The sequence below is a fragment of the Mandrillus leucophaeus genome, unplaced genomic scaffold (assembly GCF_000951045.1).
Source record: "Mandrillus leucophaeus isolate KB7577 unplaced genomic scaffold, Mleu.le_1.0 Scaffold432, whole genome shotgun sequence".
Taxonomy (NCBI): domain Eukaryota; kingdom Metazoa; phylum Chordata; class Mammalia; order Primates; family Cercopithecidae; genus Mandrillus; species Mandrillus leucophaeus.
Window position 1 is genome coordinate 1,281,452 of NW_012104610.1, and position 12,381 is coordinate 1,293,832.

The window sequence follows — 12,381 nt, forward strand, 5'->3', positions numbered from 1 at the left end:
TGTACCACCACACCCAGCCTCTACAAAAAATTTAAAAATTAGGTGCAGTGACTCATGCCTGTAATCCCAACACTTTGGGAGGCCAAGGCGAATGGATCGCTTGAGCCCTGGAGTTTGAGACCAGACTGTGCAACATAGCAAAACCCCATCTCTACAAAAAATAACAAATAAGGCATGGTGGTGTACGCCTGTAGTCCCAGCTACTCAGGAGGCTGAAGTGGTAGGATCACTTGAGCCTGGGAGTTCAAGGCTTCAGTGAGCTGTGATTGTTCCATTGCACTCCAGCCTAGGCAACAGAGCTAGACCCTGTCTGAAGAAAAAAATAAATAAAAATTAGCCAGGCATGGTGGCCCATGCCTGTCGTCCTAGATACTTAGGAGGCTGACGTAGGAGGATCACTTGAGCCCAGGAGGTCAAGGTTGCAGTGAGCCATAATCATACCACTACATTCCAGCCTGAGTGACAGAGTGAGGCCCTGTCTCAAAACATAATAATAATAATTATCATTATTACTTTTATACGGAGACAACAGATACAAGGTAGGACTGTTCCAGGCAAACCAGTACCTATGTTCACCCCAGTTTTAGGATAAACAAAAGTTTCTCAGGGTTCTTTTCCATTTTGGCCATCCACATTACCCTGCACTTCTAGGACCATGGTGGGATGGAGGTCAAAGGGAGTCAGCAACTGCAGAGCCTTGTCAGAAGGGTATTGAACATCAGCAGCAGGGTGAAACATACAGGCAGGTACTTCGTGAAACTGTAGCGAAGGAATGACCTGAAACATTTCAGCAAGAGACAGATGCTACATGTAAGCTGGGATTACAGATTGATGGCACTCAGTTTTATAATTTAGGATGCCTAAAACGTCATAGACTTTTTTCCTAATGAATCATTTTAATTGGTACGTTATAGTGAAAGCAAAACATAGGGCTTTTAACTCTGTGAAACGGGGTTATTATGATCACCAGTTTTCTCGTAAGAAAAGCACAGAGAAATTTAGTGGGGTGACCCAGGTCACACTGCCAAATAAGTCTTGAAGTGGATTTGAACCCGGGCCACTTGATTCCAACTAATCTTTGCTCAGAAGCTAATAATTAATCATTTTATAATAATTAATTTCCTGATAATCTCACTTAGAGTTAAGGTTAAAATAAACTATCTCTACACACCTATCTAGTTACCCTTTCTAGTAGCATTCACTGTAACATTCATGAGACAAGGTAAAGAAAAAATGAAAACCCTGGAAAATTAAAGAAAAAATTTCAGGATTATTGCTAGGTCCAAGAAAAGATTGTAATGGTAATTAGAAAATATTAAAGAGTTAATGAGAATGAAAATACTACTCAAGCTTGTAGAATGAAGCCAAAGCCATGCTTTACAAGAAAGACATTTATCTTTAAAATAACCTGTGATAGAAGAATCAGAGTTGAAAATTAAAGACAAAAATTTTTTTACGGTAAGGGAAAAAGGAAATTTCTATAAATAAAAAAGGAAAAAGGAATTAGGAGGCCGGGAGCAGTGGCTCACACCTGTAATCCCAGCACTTTTGGAGGCCGAGGCAGGCAGATGACTTGAGGCCAGGAGTTCAAGACCATCCTGGCCAACATGGCAAAACCCTGTTTCTACTAAAAATACAAAAATTAGCTGGCTGTGGTGGTGCACGCCTGTAATCCTAGCTACTCAGGAGGCTGAGGCACAAGAATCACTTGAACCTGAGAGGCGGAGGTTGTAGTGAGCTGAGATCATGCCACTGCACGCCATCCTAGATGGCAGAGTATGACTGTGTCTCAAAAAAGAAAAAATAATTAGGGGCCAGGTGCAATGGCACGTGCCTGTAATCTCAGTGGTTTGGGAGGCCGAGGAGGGACGATCGCTTGAGCCCAAGAGTTTGAGACCAGCCTGTGCAACATAGTGAGACCTTGTCTCTACAAAAAAAAATGTTTTAATTAGCTGGGCATGGTGGTGTGAGCCTGTGGTCACAGCTGCTCGAGAGGCTGAGGTGAGAGAATTGCTTGAGCCCCAGAGTTCAAGGCTACAGTGAGCCATGATCCTGCCACTGCATCCCAGCCTGGGTAGAGCAAGACCCAATTTTTTTTTCTTCTTTTTATTTGAGACAGGGTCTCACTCTTGTCACCTTGCTGGAGTGCAGTGGTGCAGTCGCAGCTCACTGCAGCCTTGGCTTCTGAAGCCCAAGAAGTCCTCCCACCTCAGCACCTCAGCCTCCCAAGTAGCTAGGACCACAGACATGTACCACCATGCCTGGCTAATTTTTTTATTTTTTTATAGACAGGGTCTTACTATGTTGCTCAGGCTGGTCTGAAACTCCTGGGCTCTAGCAGTCCTCCCACCTTGGCCTCCTAAAGTGCTGAGATTACAGCCACGAATCACTGTACCGAGGCTGAGATCCCATCTCTTTTTTAAAAAGTAGGGGTATAATCACAGATAAATTGAATTTTGACAAAGAATTAAGAAACCAGCATACTACAATATAAATAAAATCTCTATGCAGAAATTATTTGGGAGATTATTGCACATAGACATTTCTGGAGCAAGGAGGTTATAAAATGCCTGTGATAGGTATGGTGGCTAATGCTAGAGACACATCTATATGCATACATACACACACATCTCTATGCATACATACACACACATCTCTTTATAGATGGCTAGAAATTGTGGCTTAAAATTGGTAGGTTTTTAGTTGCAAGTTAACAAAATTGTTCACAAAATAAATCATACTAAAAACTAAACAATATTATTTGATAATATTTAGAAGGAAATAATGAAATAAACGTCCCCAAAAAGTTCAGTCATTTGAGTAGTTTGACAGTTTGAGTAGGCCCTGGCACTAGGTAGCAGTGTCCCCTGGTGGTGAATCTTGGTATTTCATATCTCTCAATTTTTTTTCCTCAGGGTTCTGATGCTCAGGAGTCTGGTCCTAGCCCCTGGCTAGCTAATCCTTCCATCCGGAGGACATTCTTCCCACATCCCCATACGTATGTACTTGACAGAGTGGAAGTCTCCCAGCCACCTCTCAGGTCTTTCTCCTGGAAAAGAAATGCTATCAAGTCACTGCCAAGCACACAAGACCAGCCTGGGTTCACCAAATTAATCACATACTCTAGGCCTAACCCTATCTGTATATTAAACTAGCTTTCTTGCTTAAATGCTATTGACATGAGTGAGCAGAATAAGACCTATATTTCAAGTGGAACCAAGTACTCTCTTTCCCTGCAGGGATACCAAGGAAATTTCAGAGCTCAGGAATATCCTAACACAGATGCAGCCAGGGACTCTGGGGCGTTCAGCCCACATGGTGCTTTCTGCTGCCCGCAGGGTGCCTCCAGTCAGTGTGGCAAGCCCAAAGAACAACCATGCAGAATCAGGTTCCAGTCCTCCAGACAGGGCAGGTGAGTCCACATGACCTGTTCCTTCCTGTCCCTAGCAATGCCCTTCCTCCCTGAATCTACCATTGCTATACAGGGATGGCTCACTAGTGGAACTTCATGTGATAGAAAAGATAATTGTTGGTGTCTTGTTACCAGAAGACAAATCAAATATTGTATAGTAATTGAAAGAGCACTGGCCTAGGAATCAGCAATCCTTATCTCTTTGGGCCTCAGCTGTCTACCACAGAAGGAAAGATGTAGTTTATTATTTTAAGAGAAAGAGACTAGAAGGGAACTCATAATTTTTGGGCACCTACTATAGGCTGGGCCCTGGAGCTATGAAAGCACTTTAAAATATATTAAATGCTATACAAAGTGTTTCATAAATTCAGGATAACCAGACGAATGGAAGTTGATAGTTTTTATTGTCACTCATTTGACAAATATTTATTAAGCATCGTTTGTGCCAGGCTCTGTGCTAGACATCAGGGATACCGCAGTAAATAAAATAGCAATGCTCCTTCCCTAGTGGAGAAACACATGTCAGTGTCACACAGATAAATTTAAATCTTCAAACTGTGATGAGTACTGTCAAGGAAAAGCATAATTGGATGACTGGATGTAGATTAGAGAATCCAGGGAAAGTGCCACATAGGAATTAGCATTTCATCTAAGACTTGGAAGAGTGAGAAAGGCACACTCTTTGCCTCCAGGCAAAGAGGGTAGAAAGAATATTCTTAGAAGAAGTAACATCACATGTGAAGACTGTTTTGTTTAAGAGCTATATTTATTGAGCATTTCTAATACAGAGCCCAGAGCAGAGGAGCAAAACTCTGAGAATGATGTGGGCAGAATGAAAAGAAGGAAAGTGCAGCACCAAAGGTAAGTAGATCAACATGAAAGACCCAAATCACCTCCCCAAACCTTATTGCCCTTTTGCAGCTGTCCTTACCGCCAGTCTTGTTTCATTAAGGTCAGAGAGTATCCTTGTGTCTGGGTTTAACCTGTGGGTCTAGACCTAAGGGCATTGAAGAAAAGATATCCTTGTCCACATGTTGTCAGGTTTGGAACTAGGCAAAGAGGCAGTCCTGTAGTGAACCAGAATCTGAAGATGAGTATGCTGTATTTCATGGGCTTCATCAAAATCTAAATCTTTGGCTGGGCACAGTGGCTCACGCCTGTAATCCCAATACTTTGGGAGGCCAAGGTGGGTGGATCACCTGAGGTCAGGAGTTCAAGACCAGCCTGGCCAACACGGCGAAACCCTGTTTCTACTAAAAATACAAAAATTAGTCGAGTGTGGTGGTACGTTCCTATAATCCCAGCTACTCAGGAGGCTGAGGCAGGAGAATCGCTTGAACCCAGGAGGCGGAGGTTGCAGTGAGCTGAGATCACACCATTGCACTCCAGCCTGGGCAACAAGAGTGAAACTGTCTCAAAAAAAAAAAAAAAACTGAATCTTTTCTGCTTCAAAGGACACTGTCAAGAAAGTAAAAGACAACCCTTAGAATATGGAGGAAAGTATTTGCATATCATATATTCAGTAAGGCTCTTTTTTTTTTTTTTTTGAGACGGAGTCTCGCTCTGTTGCCCAGGCTGGAGTGCAGTGGCCAGATCTCAGCTCACTGCAACCTCCGCCTCCCAGGTTCAAGCCATTCTCCTGCCTCAGCCTCCCGAGTAGCTGGGACTACAAGCGAACGCCACCTCGCCCGGCTAGTTTTTTGTATTTTTTTTTTTTTTAGTAGAGATGGGGTTTCACCGGGTTAGCCAGGATGGTCTCGACCTCCTGACCTTGTGATCCGCCTGTCTCGGCCTCCCAAAGTGCTGGGATTACAGGCTTGAGCCACCATGCCTGGCCCAGTAAGGCTCTTTTATCTAAAATATATAAAGAACCTTTACAAGTCAACAGTAGAAAGATACCCTAATTTTTAGAATGGACAAATAATCTGAATAGAATTTTCTCCAAAGAAGATATATAAATGGCTATTAAGCACATAGAAGATGCTCAACATCATTAGCCATCAGAGAAATGCCAATCAAAACCCCACAATGATTATTTCACACCTGCTAGGATGATGTAATAAAAAAGATGGACAATAACAAGTGTTGGCAAAGATATGGAGAAACTGAAACTCTCATACATATTGCCAGTGGGAATGTAAATTAGTGCAGCTGATTGGAAAACAGTTTAGCAGTTTTTCAAAATGTTTATATGGAGTTACCATATGACCTAGCAGTTCAGCTCCTAGGTGTATACTTCCAAAGAATTGATAACAGGTGTTCACACAGAAACTTACAGGCAAATGTTCAGAGCAACATTATTAATAATAGCCCAGAAATCGAAACAACCCAAGTGTCTATCAGCTGATAAATAAAATGTGGTATATCTATGCTGTGGAATATTACTCTGCCATAAAAAAGGAATATAGTACTGATACCTGCTCCAACATGGATGAACCTTGAAACCATACTAAGTGTAAGAAGTCAGTCACAAAAAACCATATAGTATATGATTTCATGTCCAGAATAGGCAATTCCAAACCACTAAAGTAGATTAGCAGTTGCCAGAGTCTGGTTCAGGCTTTCTTTTCTTTTCTTTCTTTTTTTTTTTTTTTTTTTGAGACAAAGTGTTGTTCTGGCACCCAGGCTGGAGTGCAGTGGCACAATCTCGGCTCACTGCAACCTCCACCTTCTAGTTCAAGCCATTCTCCTGCCTCAGCCACCCAAGTAGCAGGGACTACAGGTGTATACCACCACACCCAGGTAATTTTTGTGTTTTCAGTAGAGATGGGGTTTTGCCATGTTGGCCAGGGTGGTCTTGAACTCCTGACCTCAGGTGATCCATCTGCCTCGGCCTCCCAAAATTCTGGGATTACAGGCATGAGCCACTGCGCCCAGCCTGGGTTCTGGGTTTCTTTTGGGAGTAGTGAAAATGTTCTGGAATTACATGGTTGTGGTTACAGAACTCTGTCAATACAGGGTTTTGAATTGAATTTATATATATATAAACAATTGAAAATTGACGGAGTTGTGCTTTCTCACTCAGTCTGGAGTGCAGTGGCGTGATCTCAGCTCACTGCAACCTCAGCCTCCCAGGTTCAAGCTGTTCTCCTGCCGCAGCCTCCCAAGCTGGGTCTACAGGTGCAGTTCACCACACCCAGCTAATTTTTGTTTTTTGTTTGTTTGCTTGAGATGGAGTTTGGCTCTTGTTGCCCAGACTGGAGTGCAATGGGGCAATCTCAGCTTACCACAACCTCTGTCTCCCGGGTTCAAACGATTCTCCTGCCTCAGCCTCTTGAGTAGCTGGGATTACAGGCGCCCGCCACCACTCCCAGCTAATTTTTGTATTTTTATTAGAGACAGGGTTTCTCCGTCTTGGTCAGACTGGTCTCAAACTCCCAACCTCAGGTGATCCCCCCACCTCGGCCTCCCAGAGTGGTGGGATTACAGGCGTAAGCCACTGCGTCCGGCCTAATTTTTGTATTTTCAGTAGAGACAGGCAAATGTTGGCCAGGCTGGTCTCAAACTCCTGACCTCAGGTTATCCGCCTGCCTTGGCCTCCCAGAGTGCTGGGATTACAGGTGTGAGCCACCACACCTGGCCTTGAATTTATATTTTTAAAGAGTGAGTTTTACGGTATGTGTACTACATTTCAATTAAAAAATAATAACGCAAGGGCGATAATGGAATCTCTGTTCTCAGATGTTCAAAGGTTAAATGTCTTCCCTCAAGTCTGGTACATCAGGTGGGAAAACCAGGACCCCAACCCAGGGTTTCTAGGTCTACATTAACTCTTCTGCATTATTTTTGCTGTGATTCCAGGCTCCTTCAGCCCTTATGGCCTCTTACTAATAGCTGGTCTTTAACTGTTCTTTCTCACAGGCCTGTATCCAACTCTAATTCTCGGCCAAACAGGAGGGAGACAGCAAGAGCAAGGCAAAAAAAACAGCACCGACCCCAGGCCCAAAGCAGTGGTGACCAGGATAGTGGACTGTGCCCGATTTGTGCAGGTAAGATACTTGTGCACAGGGAGTTGTTGTATGACAACTAGGCATTCCTTGAGGGAGGAATGGGAGATCTGAGAGTACTGCCAAGAAACATTTGAATTTGGAGTGCTGGCTTCTGTCATCTCTGCAGCTCTCAGGTGTGGAACTGTATTTTTAGTCAAGTGTAATTCAAGACAAGTGTGTACTGAGCACCTGTTCACACTGTGCCGGCTAAGCTGAGGAAGGGACATGGGCCCTGCCCTCTGGCGAAGCATGAAACCAAACAATGTAAAACACAATCGGAGAGGGCCTAGAACTTCCTTCGTAACTTTTTCCTGAAGTTGAAACAGCTGGTTGCTGTTTCAGTCTCCGTTCAAATGGTTCTTCTTGGCCAAGTGTTCTCTTATCTGCCCAGATCATCTTTCCCAACTAAGCTTCTGCAGGATTCTCTGATTCCCTTGGACTTAGCACTTCTCACTGTCTGCTGTGTATCAATGTTATTTGTCTTCATAGCTTATCCAGACTTCTTGGGGTGACATCCTGCCTGGGAGCAGGCCATTTTGTTTACCTCCTTCTCTCCCCAAATAGGCTCCTTCAGGATTGAGATTCTTCCCCAGCATGCTGCCACTTGTGGAGAGACCTCCCCACCTCACCCAGCTTCTCCCTCCTCATCATCTTCGTCCCAGTCTGTACTGTGGGTGTCCTCCCCAGAAAGTTCACCCCCTGTCTCCTGGGTTCAGTGCCCTATCTGCCAGTTGCAGTTCTCAGCAAGAGAAATAGAAGAGCATGCCAGTATATGTGGGGACTTCCCTCAGGCATGAGCCATGAGGTCCTGTGGTTTTGCCCCACCCTCTAAGACTGAGATGGGGACTGAATAGCTTGAGAGCTGAGAAGGGCTGATGAGGCCGAAGCTCCCTCTCTCCTCCCCTCCACTCATTCCCTCAGGACTCTGCCTAAGGGCACCTCTGTGCCTAGCCTGATCCTCATTCCCAGTTGTCAAGGCTTCTGTGACCATGGCATCTGATTCTCCTAAGGCCAGCTCTGTTCTTTTACCCCTTGGAAGTCTCCTTGGAACTTTTGGGCCTTGGGACACCATCCAGAATGTCTTTCCCTCTGTGAGTGGTGCACATTCTCATGCCCATTTTCCTGAAAGGAAAACCGAGGCCTAGTGAAGAGCAAATGCTGCCTGACAGATAAAATCCTGTGGTGTGCTGGGAATGTGCATATGGGTTTTGAGCACGAGGCTGACATCCAGCATCTCATGAACTGAGCTCTCAGTCTCCTTTGTGGGCTCCTGCCCTGGGTATATTCAGGTAATGGTGATGCTATGTGACACTAAGCAAGTTATTTATTTTAGCATCCAGAATTAACAGAGAAAAAAATCTCCCAACCTCCCACTCACAGAACTGTCATAGGGACCAGATTGGTTAATGAGTAAGGAGTAGTTCTAGGCTTGGCTGTAGAACCTTGGGCAGATCCCATTCCTCATCTACACAAGGAGGTGGTTGGACCAGAGGATGTCAAAGGTTCCCTCAAGCTGTGATATTCCAAATTCTGTTCCCACCTCCTTGAGCAAATATGTCTTCTCTCCCCTTTCCCAGAAGATTTCACTCTGTGGTACTAACACCGGTTCCCCTGGTCCCCAGGGTATAGAGCAGAGGGGGAGCAGCTGGTCCTGCAAAGAGAGGGCCCAGGGCAGGGTTTTGAATAGATAGGAAAGAGGATGCTAGGCACAGTTAAGGAAAAGACTGAGCAGGAGTTCAGTCCTTCGGTCCCTGCCAGCACAGGTGCCTGCATAAGTAGGCACAACCACAGACCCCATCACCGTAAGAAGCCTGCTCCCCTACCTTCTCCTATTCTGCTCCCGTTTCTACCCATGAATAAAACAAAAGATTGGCCCAGAGGCACTGCAGGGGCATCCTAGCTGCCAAGCAGGTGGCAGACATCACTATGTAGGTGGGAGAAGAGCCCCTGGAACCCTGATCTTGGACCCAGGAGAGAAGAGCAGTGAGGATGGGGCCAGGCCTAGTCGAAGAGAGGGACGAGGCAGTGCCAAGGGGGAGAAAGGTCCCCCAAAGCAGGGGAGGGCAAAGCGGGAGGATTGGTGAAGAAAGAGGATATTGGGATTCTGCTGGGGTCCTGGTCAGAACTGAGGGGCTTGACAAAAACCCAGTTCAAAACTCACACAAAACCCTCCTGTGTGGACATGTCCGGGCCTGCCCTTGGGAGAGGCTCTGGGACTTTGAGAGGAAGGAGCATCTGGGAGATGAAGTCAGCAAGAGGGGAGCTGGGTCTGAATAGATCCTGTGCACCTGTATGTGGGGTTAGGCTGCCAGGGCAGCCGACCCCTGCTTTAACCTACCCTTGCTCAAGGTACCCACAGGTAGCCCTGCTGTTGGGGGGCTCCTGTGAGGGTGGAAGTCAAGCTGGGGAAGGGGCCCCCAGTCAAACTCAGCTGAGGAAGGGGCCCCCATTCTCTCCCCAGTGGGGGAAGAAAAGAAAGCCCCCACTGTACAGTCTTGATTTTCCTAACCTGAGAATCTACACAATAAAATGATGAATAAGACAATATTTGCCAGTGTGTATTTGGGACAAGGAAGAATATAATGGTGGCTGGATATAGAGGGTTAAGTGCTAGAACATGGAAGGGTGAAAGAGGCCCCATCACAAAGGGGGTTGAAACTCAGGGTCCTAGCCTCTCCACTCCTTCATCCACCAACAGCCTAACTGGACTGAGATCATGAACAGGAAGCTCAGGTTCCCACCTCCACTCCTGGCTGCCATCCAGGAGGGCCAACTGGGCCTTGTGCAGCAGCTGCTGGAGTCAGAGGTTAAGGCCACAAGCAGTGGGCCAGGTGGGCCCCTGCACAATGTGGAAGAGGCCAAGGAGCACTCCTGGAGGGAAGCACTCAACTTGGCCATCCACCTGGGCCATGAGGCCATCACTGATGTGCTGTTGGCCAGTGTCAAGTTTGACTTCCGCCAGATCCATGAGGCCCTGCTAGTGGCAGTGGACACAAAGCAACCAGCAGTGGTGCATCGCCTGCTGGCCCACCTGGAACGGGAGAAGGGTCGCAAAGTAGACACCAGGTCTTTCTCACTGGCTTTCTTTGACTCATTAATTGATGGCTCCCGCTTTGCACCTGGTGTGACTCCTCTCACCCTGGCCTGCCAGAAGGACCTGTACGAGATAGCACAGCTGCTCACGGACCAGGGCCACACCATTGCCTGGCCCCACCTGGTCTCCTGTGCCTGCCTCAAGTGCAGCAACGCCCGCCGCTATGACCTGTTTAAATTCTCTCTGTCCTGCATCAACACCTACCGTGGCATTGCCAGCAAGGCCCACCTCTCACTGGCCAGTGAGGATGCCACACTGGCTGCCTTCAGGCTTAGCCGTGAGCTCAGGCACCTTGCACGCAAGGAGCATGGTTGGGCCTGTGGTGGGTGTTCTGGGAAGTTTGGAAGTCACAAAAAGAGGACGAGGCCTGGCCTCTGTTCTCAGGAAACCTCTAGTTTGATGGGGAGTCAAGAATCCCCCCAAGAGAATTTCATTCTAATGGCAGAGAACAGCCACTCCAGAGGGGCCTAGTCTTATGGGGGAGGCACAACCCCACTCCAGGGGAGCCCTGGGTCTGTCTGAGGGAGAAGAGAGAACAGAAACAACTAGAAAAACAGCTGGACAGACTTGGAGATGATGTTCAGTAGAATACATAACGTCTGAATACCTGCTAGGTGTTCCCACCCGGAGCATGGTGTGTTGCGGCTCTCAAGCGTATGATCACAGCAGGGAAAAGTCAGAGAGAGGGGACAAGGTGCTCCCAGTATGCTTGTCTTCATTTAGTGCCGCTGTGAATGGTGCTAACAGGGCTTCCAAAGCCCAGAAAACAGGTCAGGAAAGCCACAGCTGTTGTGTTCAGGGAGGACTCCTTGGAATAAGTAGCATTAAGCTGAGCTACAGAAGTGGGTGGTTACATACAAGTGAAGAGGAGCAGGGAGGGTATTTGAGATAGGGCTGCAGTCCACGCAACGGCTCTCAGGTAGTGAAAGTATACATGGTGATGAGTGAAGGGGAGACACTGCAGGAAGGACTGAGAATGCATGAAGAGGAGCCTGGAGGCAGGGACTAGTAAGGGTCCTGGAATGCCGCCAGTCCAGTATGTCCATCTCTCATCCCCTGACGGATCCTGTGTGTCAAGCTAGACTCGATCCCCATCCCCATCCCCAAGATGACCATTAGGTGGGGAAACCAACACGAATGTTAAAATACAGGGCTAAGGAGGTTGTGACCCGGGGTGGTGGAAGGATAGGAGAATGAAAAGCCCCCACTGCACAGCTAGCAGGAAAGGGCAGTCCTTTCCAAAGGACTTTCCCTCCATTCTCATAGCAGCCTAAGAGACAGTCATAGCAGGAAGTATCATCCCCACTTTATAGCAGAGAAGCTGAGGCCTGGGAAGGGGAAGTACCTTGCCCAATGTGATACCACCTGAGGACAGTGCTGGGATTCAGACCTCACCTCCTGAAAGCCATCCCTGGATGCTCTCTAGGGTAAGAGCCTCAAGTAAAACCCAGGAGATAATGGATAAATTGGAGCCAAGGACTGCCTTAGGCCAGGCACGGTGACTCATGCCTCTAACCCCAGCGCTTTGGGAGGCTGAGACAGGAGGATGAGGAGGCCAGGAGTTCGAGACCAGCCTGGGCAACATAGCAAGATCTCATCCCTATTTTTTTTTTTTTTTTAATTTTTTTGGAGACAGTTTCACCCTTGTCACCCAGGCTGGAGTGCAGTGGCGCAATCTCAGCTCACTGCAACCTCCACCTCCGGGGTTCAAACGATTCTCCTGTCTCAGCCTCCCGAGTAACTGGGATTATGTGCCTGCCACCACGCCCAGCTAATTTTTGTGTTATTAGTAGAGATGAGGTTTCACCATGTTGGCCAGGCTGGTCTTGAACTCCTGACCTCAGGTGATCTGCCCGCTTCAGCCTCCCAAAGTGCTGGGATTACAG

General features: G+C 46.9%; 2 protein-coding genes across 2 annotated transcripts in view; both read left to right on the forward strand.

The window, feature by feature from the left end:
* LOC105549268 (short transient receptor potential channel 2-like) overlaps positions 1–8,198 on the forward strand; it is a 27,049-nt gene extending 18,851 nt beyond the window's left edge. The window contains exons 6-10 of the mRNA XM_011993731.1: positions 2,916–2,998; positions 3,240–3,412; positions 4,201–4,273; positions 7,274–7,401; positions 7,966–8,198. Of these exons, the coding sequence (XP_011849121.1) occupies positions 2,916–2,998; positions 3,240–3,412; positions 4,201–4,273; positions 7,274–7,401; positions 7,966–8,198 (690 nt within the window). The remainder of the gene's footprint in view (positions 1–2,915; positions 2,999–3,239; positions 3,413–4,200; positions 4,274–7,273; positions 7,402–7,965) is intronic.
* A 192-nt stretch (positions 8,199–8,390) lies between these two features.
* Positions 8,391–12,381, forward strand: part of LOC105549269 (short transient receptor potential channel 2-like) — a 28,547-nt gene continuing 24,556 nt past the window's right edge. Inside the window, 3 exon segments of the mRNA XM_011993732.1 lie at positions 8,391–8,492; positions 10,100–10,817; positions 11,110–11,198. Of these exon segments, the coding sequence (XP_011849122.1) occupies positions 8,391–8,492; positions 10,100–10,817; positions 11,110–11,198 (909 nt within the window).